General features: G+C 27.3%; 2 protein-coding genes and 1 long non-coding RNA gene across 4 annotated transcripts in view; 1 reads left to right on the top strand and 2 right to left on the bottom strand.

Moving 5' to 3' along the window:
* Nucleotides 1-784: 784 nt before the first annotated feature.
* Nucleotides 785-2,896, bottom strand: LOC111039599. Its single transcript, XR_002605111.1, has 2 exons — nucleotides 2,127-2,896; nucleotides 785-1,116 (listed from the first exon to the last, which is right to left on the bottom strand). It is a non-coding gene; the product is annotated as an uncharacterized LOC111039599 (long non-coding RNA).
* Nucleotides 2,897-4,918: 2,022 nt separating this feature from the next.
* Nucleotides 4,919-6,949, top strand: LOC111039600 (zinc finger MYM-type protein 1-like). The gene is made up of 3 exons (XM_022323176.1): nucleotides 4,919-5,053; nucleotides 5,123-5,353; nucleotides 5,989-6,949. Exons 2-3 carry the CDS (start codon nucleotides 5,309-5,311, stop codon nucleotides 6,673-6,675), a joined length of 732 nt encoding a protein of 243 aa, XP_022178868.1. The 5' UTR covers nucleotides 4,919-5,053; nucleotides 5,123-5,308; the 3' UTR covers nucleotides 6,676-6,949.
* Nucleotides 6,950-11,898: 4,949 nt separating this feature from the next.
* Nucleotides 11,899-18,054, bottom strand: part of LOC111039588 — a 35,792-nt gene continuing 29,636 nt past the window's right edge. For both annotated transcript variants that reach the window (XM_022323166.1, XM_022323165.1), the window contains exons 2-5: nucleotides 14,062-15,256; nucleotides 13,720-13,947; nucleotides 13,482-13,661; nucleotides 11,899-13,215 (exon numbers count right to left, since the gene is read on the bottom strand). In XM_022323166.1, coding sequence (XP_022178858.1) covers nucleotides 12,592-13,215; nucleotides 13,482-13,661; nucleotides 13,720-13,947; nucleotides 14,062-15,240 — 2,211 coding nt within the window. In that variant the 5' untranslated portion in view covers nucleotides 15,241-15,256 and the 3' untranslated portion in view covers nucleotides 11,899-12,591. The remainder of the gene's footprint in view (nucleotides 13,216-13,481; nucleotides 13,662-13,719; nucleotides 13,948-14,061; nucleotides 15,257-18,054) is intronic.

Raw genomic sequence — 18,054 nt, 5'->3', positions numbered from 1 at the left:
ATGAAAAATATTTATTCATTTCTAACTTAAAATAGTTTGCAAGTTTTCGTGTTTTTTTATGTATTTTGTCGAAATTTTAAGTTCAGACGCTCATATAAAATTATTGCCGACTTACGCTCAACTTTTTTTGACTTCCACCAACGAAAACAAATGAGGAACTTTATATTATATTTTCAAGTTTATTTACATTTTTTATAGACATTAATAGAAGAAAAACTAACAGAAATCGAACATTTCTTATGCCTATAAATAGTTCAACACGAACCGAAATAATTTGAAAATGTTAAGGTGTGTAAGAAATGGTATCACAAATATTCAATGGATATTTCATGTATCTACCCTCCGTACATTTTAGGGTACAAAACATTGTAGCAATGTATGATTTTGTAGTTGCAATGCTTAACATCGCACCTCAACGTTATCAAAACATCATATTTAAAGGTTTAGTTTTATAAATATTTTAATTTTGTACATGAACGTCCGAGAAAAGTTAACATATAATAATATTTCAACTTCTTTGAAACAAGTCTCTGTTGAATTACAACAACCTAATGATGTGATTAAAAACTATTTATATTTATAATAATAATATATATCTAAGTACACAATTATGAGTAATAATAAACTAATTCACCTATTATTTAAAAATAGACCAATTAAGCGTGGCAAAGTGGTATTTTTATATTTTTTATTTCTATCTCCTCGCCGCTTCAGCAACTACTAACCTAACCCACCCACCAGTCATCACACAAAACATTTTTAACATCATCGTATTTTCAACTGCAATAAACTTTTAAACACAAGCCCGCAATTACTAATGTAAATGGTTTCTGCCCTATCCGTTTGGTCATCAAACATTTTTTTTGGTTTTATTATTGTTAGATATTTTTGTTGAGCTACTGTATAGTATTAATAGAACCTATAAACTTTGACTGCACAAAGTTTAAAAAAGGTAAGTGAAATAATATATTTTAAAAGCATTTTTTCTATAGACTTCATATGGTAACTCATATGGTTACTAGGTAACTGCGTATGTATAAAAATGCCAAGCCATGCACAGTTTTAATTTAAGTTTAGGCTAACAATACCAACCTATACACATTAAGAGCACTTTACCTATGAATTTGTTGTCTACTTGTCTCGTATACGTGCAACATGGCAAGTTTTCATTCACTAGTTTCAAAATCTATAATACAAAATTAGGCAAAGAGTTAATATTCGACATTTCAGTGGGCCCTAATGATTTCAGATCATATATAAAATGTAATGGAATACTACACTTAGATATTTTACATAGTATAGCTCCAGTATTAGGTTTGAAAAATGAGAATATGATATTTTTCGTTCGAGTTATTAATTTAAAAACAATTAATTCTATAAAATTAATATGTAATATAGCTCAAGGATCATCCAGCACTCATCTTTAGTCATTCGATTTACGAGTTCTTGCCTAGTGAAATTACAAGATTTAAAGTAATTCAGTCACCACCGAATTTAATAAATTACAAATTGAATATAACAAATATTGACTCAATAACTGTTCAGCTAGTTGATCCAGATCATAATCTGATTGATAATTTCGGTGAGACATTGACAATCGTTCTACAAATTAAACTTTACAGGTCTTGAGATAGGATCAAAATTCAAAACAAACCCATTAATTCAAATCAGTTCAACTAGTCATAAGGCTAAAGTGCTACCAGCAACATCTAATAAAGTTAAAAAATTGACAGAGAAAAATAAAAAATGAAAGGCAAAATGCCTGTAAGTGATATTTGAGCTAACATTATCTTGCCTATATATTGTCAGTTAATGCCTAGGCATTGACAATATCGACTATTAATGTTAGGAATTTATAATATTAGCTAGGAATTTACGTTATTAACTAATTTACATCATTGGTGATAACATAGACATATTCATTTTTCTCACCCTTCAAAGAATCACCAATTAACTGATTTACAAAAAAGCTTGGACTTAAAAATAAAAACTATCGGGTGGGTGAATAAGTAACACAAGATGGAACTGCCGGTATAAAAACTGCGAAGCTTTGAAACAATGTTTCAAAAGTACCTATTCTTAGTGTACCTACTTAAAAAAGAAATTGAAATGTAAGAGCACTTTACCTATGAATTTGTTGTCTACTTGTCTCGTATACGTGCAACATGGCAAGTTTTCATTCACTAGTTTCAAAATCTATAATACAAAATTAGGCAAAGAGTTAATATTCGACATTTCAGTGGGCCCTAATGATTTCAGATCATATATAAAATGTAATGGAATACTACACTTAGATATTTTACATAGTATAGCTCCAGTATTAGGTTTGAAAAATGAGAATATGAAATTTTTCGTTCGAGTTATTAATTTAAAAACAATTAATTCTATAAAATTAATATGTAATATAGCTCAAGGATCATCCAGCACTCATCTTTAGTCATTCGATTTACGAGTTCTTGCCTAGTGAAATTACAAGATTTAAAGTAATTCAGTCACCACCGAATTTAATAAATTACAAATTGAATATAACAAATATTGACTCAATAACTGTTCAGCTAGTTGATCCAGATCATAATCTGATTGATAATTTCGGTGAGACATTGACAATCGTTCTACAAATTAAACTTTACAGGTCTTGAGATAGGATCAAAATTCAAAACAAACCCATTAATTCAAATCAGTTCAACTAGTCATAAGGCTAAAGTGCTACCAGCAACATCTAATAAAGTTAAAAAATTGACAGAGAAAAATAAAAAATGAAAGGCAAAATGCCTGTAAGTGATATTTGAGCTAACATTATCTTGCCTATATATTGTCAGTTAATGCCTAGGCATTGACAATATCGACTATTAATGTTAGGAATTTATAATATTAGCTAGGAATTTACGTTATTAACTAATTTACATCATTTGTGATAACATAGACATATTCATTTTTCTCACCCTTCAAAGAATCACCAATTAACTGATTTACAAAAAAGCTTGGACTTAAAAATAAAAACTATCGGGTGGGTGAATAAGTAACACAAGATGGAACTGCCGGTATAAAAACTGCGAAGCTTTGAAACAATGTTTTAAAAGTACCTATTCTTAGTGTACTTAAAAAAGAAATTGAAATGAAGACGATACAGACGTCAATGAAGCAATAGGTATAATTGTATAATGTACAAGGACCATTTGTAATATTTCTTATTATTTATGTATAACTTAAATCATTATTTTTATTTTTTAGGAATACTCTCAAGAATTACAGAAGGATAATTTGTTGTAGTTTTATTTATCGTGGCCCATGTATTGTGTTCCATTAATGTTCTAAGCAATATGATACAGGATAAAAATACCACATTAGGAAAATCAGCTTAATTAATTAACAGTATAATAAAATCAGTTGAAGACTCTCGATCTTCTGAAAGTTTTTCTAGTAGGTACGTGGACATTCATATAAACATTTGCCAAAGTACACGGTACCATTTCAATAATATTGATCAATTTCAATTTCAATCATTTCAAGCAAAAGGTCATTTTTACTAAAATGTATTAATTTTTTTATTTGACTAACATTATGATCGAATTTCTTATTGTTTCTTTCATTTAGAGCCGAAAAGGAAAAGACAAAAACCTAGTCATTTGGTTCAGTTTTTAGTAAGCACGACTACTGGTGCAACGTCTAAAGCAGTGGATATAGGAATTAGGTACTCTACTCTAGCTGAAGATTATTTTAGAATTAATATATATTTTAAAGTACTTAACTTTAATATTATAAATTTATAAAACTAAATTATGATAATTTAGTTTTATACATTTATGGAAGTAGGTACACAGTTTATTTGATTTTATAAATATTCAGTAGGAACTAAATTAATGTATAAAATTATAAATAAAATGTTTACTTTATATTAGTTACTGGTCTTAAATTAAAAAAAGTTTAAGGTCAGAAATGATGATTGCTAAGAACTTCTAGTTGAACCTGAAAGATACGATATTGAAGATATTAAAAAGAATATTTCGACTCAAGTATTTCCTAATTTTTATAAAATGATTCAAAATACTTTAACGTTACCAATTAGTTCTGCTTCGTGCGAAAGAAGTTTTTCTGTTATGAGGAAAATAAAAACATGGTTAAGGTCACCTATACAACAAAAAATCGGGTAAGTGAATGTCGCTGTGCTGTACATTAGGTGCCTAGGTTACTGTAATGGATGGTATTAAATTTGAATTCAGTGATATTAAATCATTGAATACGAAAAACGTTTCTGAGCGGAGACGGCAAGTGAGTTTAGGATATTTTTTATTGTTACTACTTATTATTAATATGGTAGCTGGTAAGTTGAATTAATATTATTCTAAAATTATCAGTGATGCTGGAAAAATATTAAATATACCTATGCAAAATTTGGATGTTTTGGAACCGAATTAGGTACAACAAAATGAACCTAACCATTATTCTTTGTCTTAATATGCAATATATTATCCAAATTTTAACTTAAAATGTTTGTAAAAAATAAATGTACCTATTCATATATTTTTTGGGTTTTATGGATTATCAGTATTTTGTGACTTTTTGGCGTTTAGTGTTTACTGTGTGATTGTGTTAACTATTTGGTAATATTTATATTTATTATTTAATATTATAGTGCCGTTAAATTATAATACGAAATATTGTTATAATTTATCGTTTATTTTATTCTTCACAATATTGGGCATTTCATAATTTTTTCTATTAAAAAATGCCAAGTCAGCGAAGTGGCTGTGAAAATATAAAACGCAAAGCTTGTAAAGAAGCCGAACTAGTAAAAATTAAAAGCCAATGTTCAATAAAAAACTATTTTTCGTCAAACATATTACATTTTCAAGACTAAGTAATCTTTAAGTATATTTAATAGATGGGTACTAGAAACTAGATGATAGGTATATTATTGTATTTGACATTTTATTAATAATTATTAATGCAAGAAATAAATGACTCATATTATATTTTTGTTAACAGCTAATAACAGTTTCTATAACTGATAAATCAAAGAAAAGTGAATACAAAAATGTACATATTGATGATGGTATGTACTTTTAGTGGCTTTTTAATTATATTGTATATTTATTAATTATATAATTTATTTAATTTTTAGTTAATATGGTAAATGTATATGATCCTGTTACTCCATTACCAAAAGATCGCTTAGAGTTTCAAAATCGAATTTTGAAAGGACGATACAAGCCTGTATTAGATCTTTATCCACGGTCAATTCAAAACTCTAAAAGAAGGTCATTTCAGAAGAATTGGTACGATATTTTTGATTGGTTGGAGTATAGTGATGCTTCTGACACAGCATTTTGTTTTCCATGTCGTTGCTTTAAAGGTAATGAAATAAATAGCAGCTACAGTGATACAACATTTAGCAAAAATGGTTTTAAATCTTGGTATCGAGCTATTGATGCATTTAAAAAACACCAATCGTCTAAATGTCACTTAAACAGTGTAAAAGCATTAAATGATTTTATTAATTTAAAATCAATTGACTGTGTACTTGATAAGAATCGTCTCGAAGAAATAAGTAGAAAAGAAAAAGATCGTTTAAAAAACAGAGAATTTATGAAACGTGTCATAGATATTATTATTTGTTTAGGAAAGAGTGGTAGGCCATTTCGTGGTCATGATGAAAAATCTGATAGTTGTAATCAAGGACTTTTTAAGGAATTAGTAATATTACTGACAAAATATGATATTGTTCTTCAAAACCATTTTCAAGATGTTCCAAAAAATGCTTTATACACAAGCAATCGAATACAAAATGATTTAATAACATCAATTAAAAATGTTATTTTACAAAATATAAAAACAGTTTAAAAAAATCATTTATATCAATACTAGCTGATGAGACGACAGATGTTGGACACTCTGAACAATTGTCAATTGTTTTTAGATAATTTGATGATGAAAAAAATAGACCAGTGGAAACTTACATTGCATTGAAACAAATGAAATCTGTTACAGCTCAGGCTATTTTTGACGTTCTTCAAGAAGTACTTACGTATACTTATGGGAAAAGATTGGCATTCAGTTTTATCAGTATGTTTTGATGATGCTTCTACTATGGCTGGTAAAATAGGAGGTGTGCAAACAAAATGTAAGGAACAATATTCAAGCATTAAATATGTTCACTGTTATGCACATTGTCTAAACTTAGCTCTTGTTGATTCAGTATGTGATAAATCAAAAAATTCCAATAGAAACAAATTGGTATTCAATTTTTTTGGAACCATACAGTTTATTTATAATTTCATTGAAAGTAGTGCAATGAGGCATGCAATTTTGGAAAAAATATCTAAAGATGTAGGAATTAAGTTACTTACATTAAAGTCATGTTCAATTACTCGCTGGGTGTGTCGAGCAGAAGCAGTCAAATCAGTACTGAATAATTATGAAGTTTTGCTTTTAGCCATAGAAGAAATCTGTGAAAGTAGTAGTGTTCTAGAAATGTGTGCTAAAGGCATGGGATTAAAATACCAATTAAAAAACTTTGACTTTATTTTTGGGCTGTATTTATTGAATCCCATATTAAATTCAATATTAAAAACAAGTTCTCTATTACAGTCACCAAACATGGATCTTGTATTAGCAATAAATAGTGTACAGTCTTTAGTTCAAAACTTGGAAGCTATGAGGAATAATGATCTGTAGCAGGAATGATTCGTCTAGATTCTACATCTGAGATGATTTCAATTTTATCAAAATTTGCTTATGTCCCAGAAGAGATATTATAGTGTCTGAGATAAATTTTTAAAATATTTACCCGCTACCGATGGTAAACCGAATAGTAACACTGATAATGAATCAATACATGAATGGCTAGATTATATGAAAGCAAAAAATTACATAAAAACATTTAACGGATTTTTTACTGTACTGAAATTATTCAGTGTAATACCACTTACAACTTGTTCTTGTGAACGGGTATTTTCTAAATTAACTATAGTAAAAAATAAGTTAAGGAGTACTATACATCAAGACCGACTTAATAGTTTATTATTAATGTTTACTGAACAAAAATTAACATCTAATATTAAAATTGACATGGTCATTGATAAATTCAAAAGTATGGGAAAAAGGAGAATTTATTTATAATTATTTAAATACCAAATGTAATATATACAATATATGTAATATAATATTATGTGTGTACAATTTTTTGTTCATTAAACAAAGTTATTTCTTTTTAATTTTAGGTATTGTGTTTTCTTCTTTTTCTTCATAATATTGTATTTATATCATTTTTAATTTTAAAAATATATGTCTAGAAATTAGCTTATTAATGTTGAGTGTACGTACAACTTGATTTTATTTACTCAGTTTTTAATTTACAATTATAGTATAAATGAATGTGTTTAAAAAAAAATATATATAGCCATTAAGGGCACTGTCCAAGTATAGGGGCATTATTTGTTAGCTAGGCTCGACCGGAAATTGAAGTCTGCGCACACCTATGAATACAATCATTATCAGATGGAATTTCTACAATTGATAACTCATTACAAATTTCAGACATTTAGACGAGGACTCATTATTGAAAATTAATACACTAAAATATAATAAAACATATTTTGGAATGATGCGAATATATAAACAAAAAAGAGAATTGCTTCTTTGTATTATACACTGAAAATCAAGTTTGGAAAAATTGTATTTATACATAATGCAATAACACGCATCTGTCATACATTTTGATAGATAATATACAATTATTTAATGTAGGTAACATTAAATTATGAGTAAAATTAATATTGTTAATAAATACATATTACGTGTACCTATGGGCTTATAAATTTGAATATAATTTGTCATATAGGTACATTGTATACTATAGTATACGACAGTTCATTCATGGTGAATTAAAATTATATGTTGCAATTACTATATTGTTTATATATTTAATCTATAGTGTAATATAAGCCAAAAAATTTATGAGTGGCTAATTATATTAAGTAGATAAGAGTTAGATCATTTTTGAAATTTTGATGAATTTTGACTACATTTTAACATTAAATTAATATTCAAAATAATTGTGTTTAGGTATCTTCAATATTAATATTATTAACTTCCTATTAAAAAACCTATGAGGAATCTTCCATTAAAAAAGTTTTTAATGAGAATAATTTTTAAAAAATGTATAAAGGCTATAAATTTCCATTTATGGAAATTGCTGAAATAAATGATGGGTGAACATTTCATGGGTCTAAGAGTATTAGATTAGAGTTATGCCAAACATATAAAATCGGTTTTTCAAAAATTGGTTTGGCGTTTGTCCAGACGCTTTTTAAAACTACAGGACATTTTCCATTTCGACCTCTCAAAAGTACCAACTAGATTTACTCTTCTATCAGAAAATATACTGATGTCAAAAATCTGAGCATTTTTGCTACAACGAGTGTCGAAAAGACAAAAAAACACATATTAGTATAAATTAAATGTATAAATTAAATCCGCTCAGAAACTTAAATAAATTGTTGATAATATATTTGAATCGGGACATTTTTTTTTAAACTTGACTTAAATGAAAAAATGATTTGATATTATTGATAGAATAAATGTATTTAAGGATAATTAGTTACAAATTAGAAGTTATCTTTTTTAGGATGGAGCGGTAAATTGTTAAATCCTTCTTGAATACTTGATACCTGACTAAATCTGTTTTTATCTTTTTAACCTAACACTTCTTAGTTCTTTACTCTTTAGATTGAATAAGTTATTTAAACAATCAACAAAAAACTCTGATGCTAGCAACATTTTTTAAACTTTCACAGATGGAAGGAATACCAATCATACAATTTTATCCAAAAAGATACTATGATGTAGTCATTCTGCTAACAAATTATGATTTTAACTTAATTGTATGGAAAATAGTTGTTTGGCTAGGTTTATTTTTTTTTTAATCATGGAGATCACATGGTTGTGTTTGATGATCATGAGTTTCAAATCATACTAGAAGAGGAAATTGTGACAAGTTGGCCTTCATAATAAACATTTGATTATATTAACAACATAATTTTTATTATTTTTGATTCTTATCCAATTTTTAATTGTTTGAGTTTTTATACACACCAATTACTCAATATAATGTTCACATAAAATTCACAATCATGTTTACATATAATATATGTAACAAAATAATAAATATAAATATATTATTAATCTTCAGTTTATTCTTTAAAATAGGATAACAAAGATTGCCATGAAGATTTTTTTTGCGGTTGTGTGGAAGATTCTATACAAGCACAAATACATTTATCCGAAATGTGAACATTAAAAGTAACAATAAAATTAAAAATCATTAAGTCTGTCATCTGTTCTCATTTTTTCATAAGAATATAACAAATAAAATCATTGATACATGCGCAATGCACTGATTTAAGTATACAGTCCAAACATTTTTAATTGATTAATAAATGTATTCTCAGTGTGTATATAATAGTTCCTTATCCACTAACTTTATGAATTCCAATCTGATTACATTAAAATATAAATAATAGATTACCACCAAAATGTTCATAATATATAGCACATTATTATTATTGAGTACATTTTTACAATCCCATAAAATGGAATTCTGATGGATAACAAACAATAGTATTTACAGGAAGAAAATGAGAAAATTTTTTTAAGGAAAATAGACAAAAATCCCTATATTATTGCAGTAGCGTTTAATCACACTTGAAAAAATAAAACAAAATAGAAAAGATTAAGTAGAAGTCATCACAACATCTACGACGATAACACCAATATCATATATATGTCCACTTAAGAATTAAAAGGTCACTAACCAGCAATTTTAATTTTTAAGCAACTCAGTGCTACTAAAATTATAGTTGGTACATCATTTGATTATTATTGTTATTGAATGACCCTGAAATTAGATTTAAAAATATTGAACATTGGACATATTGCGATATTAAATACAATAGCCGTGCTTTCGAGATTAATTAGGATAAATATATAGTTTTATTTAGAGATAATATTTAAAGATAATTGATAAACATAAATGTTCTATTATTATAGTATAATATGCACTCATGTATATATACTTAAACCTGATTACATTATCTCGAAAATACGTCTAGTGTCTACAAACAACTTACAACTCTAGCACTGAATACACAAAAGCTTCATTATAAGCCCCACACATGTTGAGAAAAAGGATTAGACAAAAATTTAAGTCACCTAGGGCTTAAAAACAACAAAAACACTTAATATATATTATTACAGTATATGAATATTATAAATCTAATAAATTTTATTAGCAAACACACTTACATGAATATAGCACTGATACACTAATCGCGATAATTGACAATCTACTATAACGATTAACTATACTATAACAAGCTTGCCTTAATATAAATATTAATTTTATTTTCTTATTTTTAAGTGCTAAGGTGTGATTATTACAAGATGAAGATTATTTTTGTTTCAAATAAATTAGTGTTACATTGGCATTTGTATAATATTCAATAATAAGATGCTTAAGAACAGTGATTTCAGCAAATTAATTTTGTCCATGAGTTACATTATTTTGTCAAATTTATAATATCAAGGCTGTATATTATGAATACGTCAATTAAAACAATGGTAAAAAAAATCTGATACATTAAATAAAATGATCTCATAAGTCAAAATAATAACTATTAAACATATATTTAAAATAAAAATAGTACTAATGATCATAATAATAAAACAGTTAATCCAATGCAATTAAACTGAATACTTTTACTAGAAAACACTATAGTGTATTCTTAGACACCATTTTTAGTCAACTCTTAATACATTGCACAAAGGATCCATGCCTGTTTTAAACAAATAAACAAATTTATGAGTAGCTTATATTCAAGTTGTAGAATAATATAACATAAGTTTCCACAGTGGAAATTCCTGTGATTTCCTTGCCATAGGAAAGGCAATAAATTTCAAGTTAGCACGTCTTTAAAATAATTTAATAATATTCTATTACAATAAATTGTAAAAAAGTAAAAAGGATTAGTTAAATACCAATATAGTTAACAAAATAATGATTATTGGTAAAAATTAACCAAAAGAAACAAAAGTATTTACATAAAATGCAATGAAACAAAATTTGAAAAAAATAAGGATAAAATAAAATACTATTAAAATGTACGAAAAATGAAATTGGTTTTGGGCGACATTAAAATTATTATTTCTATTTTAACGATTTAAAATTATTTGAGACTATTATTAATTAGACTAAACAAAAATAATACTATAATATTTCATAGATTTAGTAAAAATAATGCAATTGCTTCAAATACATAAGTAGCCATAAAATAGGTTATTATAGATATTCAAGAATATTGTTACATCAATATATATAATATCCGAATTCAGCTTTTTGTCCCTTTTCCCGTACACCCCTTATTCAATAATAAAATAAATACCAAAAGTTATAGAAAAGACAAAAACAATAATAAAAGAGCAAACTTAAAAATCACAACATTCAATTTTAATTATTTTGGACTTCAGATGATGAAATGTTATATAAATTTTAAAAGAATATATTTCTTAATTATAATACAGGTATCAATAAGAGATCTCATAATGTGTTTCAGAAATATTTAGTTTAGTCATATTAAGTACTAGAATTAGTTTTTTTTTTATTGAAAATATAATTAGATACCAAATTTAAGTAAAACAAGAAGCTATATTCTATTTTTGTATTTATGCAAACCACTATTTAAACAATAATATATTTTAATAACATCAGGAAATTTTATAAAAATGTTTTTGAAAATTGTGTTGAAACGCAATAAGTCCTTGAATAATTTACTATTAATTGAAAAGTGTTTGTCTAATTTCACACAAATTGTATTTAACGTTTATAAAAATCACCAATCACAAGTTAGTTGATAAAATATATATGATAGAATCTGTGTAAACTATACTCTTTTTATTTGAATATATGAGTAACCTTAGATGGCAGGCTTCTGCGAACAGCGGCAATGGAAGTTACTAATGCACATAGTAATGCGCTCACAGTTGTCACTTAATTATTCCAACCATCTAAGGCAGGGTGGTCCAACATTTTGTAATTGGGCCAATTTCCACATTTATAAACACTAGAGGCCACCAAAAAAAAAAATTATTTGTATTTTATTTTATAACAAACATATTATAATAATATAATACACAGTTATCACATTATAGTACTGCCACCGCCTTAGTTGTTTTTTTTTTTAAATTTATCCCACTCATGACACTAAAACTATTTTTTAAAAAGGCTGGGAGAGCTGCATTTGGCCCATAGACACCAACTTGGTCAACTCTGATATAAGGTAAAGCAATTTTTGGCAGCAGTTAATGGTCAAAAAAACTAATGCTGACAATGAAAATCAGTTAAATAGAGGGGTATGGTCTGACAGACCATAAAAAAAAATAATTTGTTGCCTGTGATTACTCCTATATGAGACAGAAAATACGTATACTATTATTATTAGGATAACCAAGTTAAAAATTATTAATTTATACAACGAATAAAAAAATTCAACTAAAGAAAAACATTTGTTATTTAACAAGTTGTCAGTGAATGGAATTTTAAGAATTGACACTTTCAACCATTGTATTTTTGATGATTTCTCCTAAATTTTCTGTTTCTAAATTGAAACTATCCGAAACCAATGTACTTGGAATATTTGGAATACCAAGTGAATCAGTATTTTCAATACTTTGTAAACTGTAAGGCTGCAATAAATCTGTAAATGTTTCGGGCTTATTTTCTATAATAGACAATCCTTTAGGTCTATCTTGCGACAAAGGCACAAACGCAGATGGAAATGGCTGATAAGGTTCATATAAAGCGTGCGAATTATTTAGCTGATAATTGTTCAGTGTACTACTTTCTGGGGCAATTTGATTATTATCATAAACAGGCAAAAATGAATGATAATTATAATCATTTAAATTGTGTTCATAGTGTTGTGGCTGATAGTATGGTTGTATGTGTCTGGAATCATGATAGGAAAAATTAGATATAAGTGGTGATGTCATAGCCAGCTTATTACAGTGCTCCTCTTCTTGTGCTTCTCTTTTTTTGATTTCAAGTCTCATTATGGTGTGAATGAAATGTTTTCGAACTCTTGTTGGATTGAATTCTATGCGACCAACAGAATTTCCACAACCATCTACTGTGCATCCACATGGGAAATTCATTCTATCGACCTAAGTTACAAAATATGATACAGTTAGATAACTTCATAATTAAATTTTATTATTTAAACTTAAATATAGTGTGGTGAAATAGCCAGTTAATTTCTCCCGTGCTTTTTAGACCAGTTTCATTACCATTAGAAATACACTGAACAAAAATAAAATACGGGTAGAAAATTTGTGGCTAGATTTCTCAATACAATTTTCTAATCTTATATTAATTTTGTGATGACAATAATAATACTTGTTTAAGACAAGATTTTTTGTTTGGTTCTTACTTGGCATGTTATGCCAGCTTGAAAACAAGCACATGTATCTGGGTCACAAAAACCACGACACAAACATCCACAGAATTCTCTTGATAGTCTTATGCTCTTACAGTCATCCTTTTCTGAAGAATCAATTTTGTCAACACCGGCTGCTTTCAATAAAGCACGTCTTTGTCGTGTAGGTACAGGCTATATATGAATAAAAATGTATTTTTTTTGTGAATCATACATAGTAAGATTAAATTACTTGTAAAAAACTTCCGTTACTATCGGAATCCATATCTGCATCAGATTCAGAGTAAACATCTGCTGCTCCTACATCGCTATCACTATCATCACTATTTGTACCAGAAACCTCGGATTGACTTAGTTGAATCAAGTTTCGACGTATTCTTCTCTGCTCTGCTATATACTCAGGTAGAGAAAAAACTCGTGTTGCACTATGAACTCGTGTCATGCCAAGAGTAGAACCACCCTAGCAAAAATAAGTTTCTTGATAAATATTTTTTAAATAATAAATACAACACAAGCTTATAATGAATAAACTATTTAATAGTATGATATTAAATGTATAATTAAAAATGTTTACCTGAGAAGGAACGCAAGTAAATCCTTGAACTCGTGGAAAATAAAAGACAGTTACATTTGCGAAATTTATATTTTTGCGTTTCTTCACTGTTGTAACATCAGATGACGGAACACCATAATTGAGGGGTTTGTTGCGTTTTAAAATGCCTTTAACAATTCCATAATTATTTTTAATGTCTAATGGTCCTGTATCTAGAATAGAATCTGAAAATTTTGGCTTCAACACTTCCATTGCTGACAAAAATTCATTTGAAGTTCTTTGTAAATCTTCAAAACTAGACTCATGGTTCAATGTGAAATCAGTTTTGTATGAAACACTTGATGTTGAAACTGCTATATCTAAGCTAGTACTATTCTTATCTTCTGCTAATTCAGATCCAAATCCAGAGTCGCTTCCATCATATCGATCTTGTATACATTCAACTTCTAAGTCATTTTGAATGCTAGTAAATCCACTGAATATTTTATTATCTTTTTTATTTGAGTACAGGTTAATGCTGTTAAGCAATTCATTTGTTTTGTCATCAACAGGCAGTTTAGTAGTACATAACTTTTTTACAGGAGAGTCAAAATAATAGCTATTACTTCTTTTGAAAGGCGTTAAATTGCTTATAGCATCTGTTTGCTCACTTAAAAAGCAAGTATAATCATTTGAGTATGTTGACATGCTTTGGCTATTTTGAGAAGTTTCGTCCTTACTAATTTCTTCAATTGAAAACCCTCGTTTTTTATTTGTTGAAAAAATATTATTTAAATCTGAATAAGATGATTCATTTGTACTTGAAAAAATTTGAGTTTCAATAGAGGGGATAAAAATTGAAGTTGAAGAGGGTGAACACAAACTCAAGTTATTATCATCACCATTGTAAGGCTTTATATTGTTATCAATGCTAGTTTTGTCATCAGAGTTAGTTTCAGATTTTATAGAAAATAACATACTTTGAACTCTACATTCTGAATCTGATGATTTTGGGGTATCTACAAGGCAATCGGATAAAGTTTTTGATACAGTAGAAATTTCTTCTTTATTAACTTGATCAATGTTTGCAACATTCTTATCCTTGATATCAACAAGACAATCATCACTATATTTTATACAGTGAGATTTTGAGTCGATATGTTCATTAGTTTGGGACAATAAAGATACTTCATCAGATTCCTTTGTTATTGAAAATTCCATTGCAATAGTTAAATACCTGCAAAAAAAAAATCACAATATTAAAAATAGTTTTTAAATATTTTAAATAAAATTACTAACAATTCTTTAAAACAGATTAATTATTAACTTTAATAATGAGTTTATTCATAACAAGTAGGTACCCAATGATAAATTTATAAAACAATTTAAAAAAACTAAATTGTGATTATTATATTATGAAGGAGCAGTTTGATAATTTTAGCAATATAAAGAGACGGTGTAACTGAGAGCACTATACACTGTTCAAAATAATATCATTACCCGGTGACGACCAGTTTTGGTCAGGCGGCGGTCAGACTCATTGTTAGACAATTTCTCCCTACCAAGTCAACGAGCGAGACCAGTGCTTTTTAACAAAGCTACGGCATGTGCACAACTTGGCAGCCTGATCTTATTTTGGATAGAGTAATTTTAAATGATAATAATTGAATCTGAGGACTTGACATTCATTTTTTATTAAATTATAATATTGTTGATATTCGGTAAGTCAAGTGCTCAATTTTAAGCTAAAAACAACTTGAATTCTTAGACTTAAACACTGCATTCAAAGGAAATGAAATTCTTAATTTGTAAGGATAATTAATGAATATTTTTACATTTAGTTAAAGAAGCATCTCTATTTTGTTTATTACTGTTTTTAATTGTATACTAGTATGTTCATATTTATTAATTATTATTCATAAAACACTACCTATTTGGATTTGATTTTAATTTTTATGTTTAGATTATTTATGTACAGGTGCTTGAGATTAAGAGAACTATATTACTATTCAATTGCATCCAAACACTTCTAAATTAATATGAAATTAAATTTATGGAAAATGAAAATTGAATTTTAATAAATTAAAAATTGTGGTAATTACCTAATACAAATAACAATACTATATTCATAAAAACAACTAGGAAAGTTGCTCTGCTGCATAGCAGTGATTGAGTTTCCCTAATTCGTCAACGAGTAGGTCACTATCATATGTTAAATTTGAATTCAATGATAAATCATTACACAAAAAATGATTCAGAGCAGAAACTATTTGTAAGCCTTTACTTCAAAGGATATTTTATTATATATTTGTATTGCTATTAGTAGATTATCTATTAGTCAAACAGCAGGTAACTACCTAATTGTTACTAAATATGCATTGCATATAATATAATATATTAATTAGTATAATATTATTTATTTCATATACCTTATTTTACAGTCTTATAAAATAACTATGTTAGCAACAGTTTCTATTTTGAATAATTTTAATAAATCTTTGTTACATACCAAGTATTATTAATATTAATTAGATAGTTGAGTGACAATATACAGTAGGTAGAAAGGATAAATTATATAACCCATAGACCACAATAATAAAATATTTCAGGAGCTACTAAAATGTTCAATTATTCGATAAAAATGATTTGAGGTTAACGTTATATTACTCACTAAAATAAAAAACCATAAAATAATATCTAAATCAACTGACAAAACTTGATAAACCTTAATATTAATATGCATTGGCTAAAAACTCTATCAACATTTTTTATGAAGCAAAATCTAATATTTTTATCCAACCACCCACAGCAATTTCCAAGTCATCTAAATTTAAGAAATTAAGCGATTGCTTCATATGATATATGAGTTTGGAGGCACTGTTAATATGAATCATATTATGCTACACACTGTCAATTTCCAAGCTGCTGATTATAGTATTTACAATTTTATCACAAAAAGAAAACACGCTTTTCACTATGTTATACAACTGCATTCATTAGGTCACTGAGAGAATGATTCTTGCAAACCAAACATTTTGGAAAGATATATGCATAGTAATGCAATTTGAAGAGCTAACAGACAGTACAGTCATAATTTCACTCAACACATAGCCACAATTCATGCTCTATAGTCTATACGAAGCCTCAACAGAGATCAAGGAAATATACAAAGCATCAGAAGACAATATGTATCTCCACATTGAAGCTAACTTTCTTCCATGCGAATTATTTAGTTCTTGTAAGCAATTACTGCCATCAACAGTGATTTCCAGGCTGTAGACCAGGGGTTAGGTTAGGTCCGCGATCACATTTGAAATTTGGCATGTATATTTTCTATTTCGATAAAATTTTAACGGCTAAGCCTCGGAAATATGATATAAGATAAATTAAATTACCTACTTAGAACAGGGGTCGACAACCTTTTTTGACGGAAGAGCCAAAAGTTACAATATGCAAAATTTTTCCAGATTTTAAAGAGCCACTAAAAATGTTTGTAATTTTTTAAATGTAATTTTATTTTTAAATTTTAATAGACATAATAATAAAATTAATTTTTAACAATACTTATAATACATTTATAATAAAAAAAAAACAAAGCATTGGCTTTGCATGTCTTTTAAAAGTTCTTTTAAATTTGGCTCATAACTTGTTTAAAGTTTCAAGCATGACTAGATTATTATTTGTTAGTTGACTTCTTACTTTATTTTTTATTGTATTCATGCAAGAGAACGCTTGCTCAAACGAAATGTTGACCCAAAAATATTATAAATGATTTCATATTTCCAAAAGCAACAAAAATAATATACTTTTTTTATATTATAATATATTGTTTTTGAACATAAAATATTAATTTGAACTGGAGAGCCGCAATTTTAGACCGAAAGGGCCACATGTGGCTCGTGAGGCAAAGGTTGCCGACCACTGACCTAGAAGATCCATAGGAGATCATTGATTTACAAAACAATAAAATATTTAAAAAATAGTACAATAATGTTGAACTTTCAATTTTTTTTCGAAATATTTTGACACAAAGAC

Source organism: Myzus persicae, unplaced genomic scaffold, assembly GCF_001856785.1.
Source record: "Myzus persicae strain clone G006 unplaced genomic scaffold, MPER_G0061.0, whole genome shotgun sequence".
Lineage (NCBI taxonomy): Eukaryota > Metazoa > Arthropoda > Insecta > Hemiptera > Aphididae > Myzus > Myzus persicae.
This window is presented reverse-complemented; position numbering and strand designations above follow the sequence as displayed.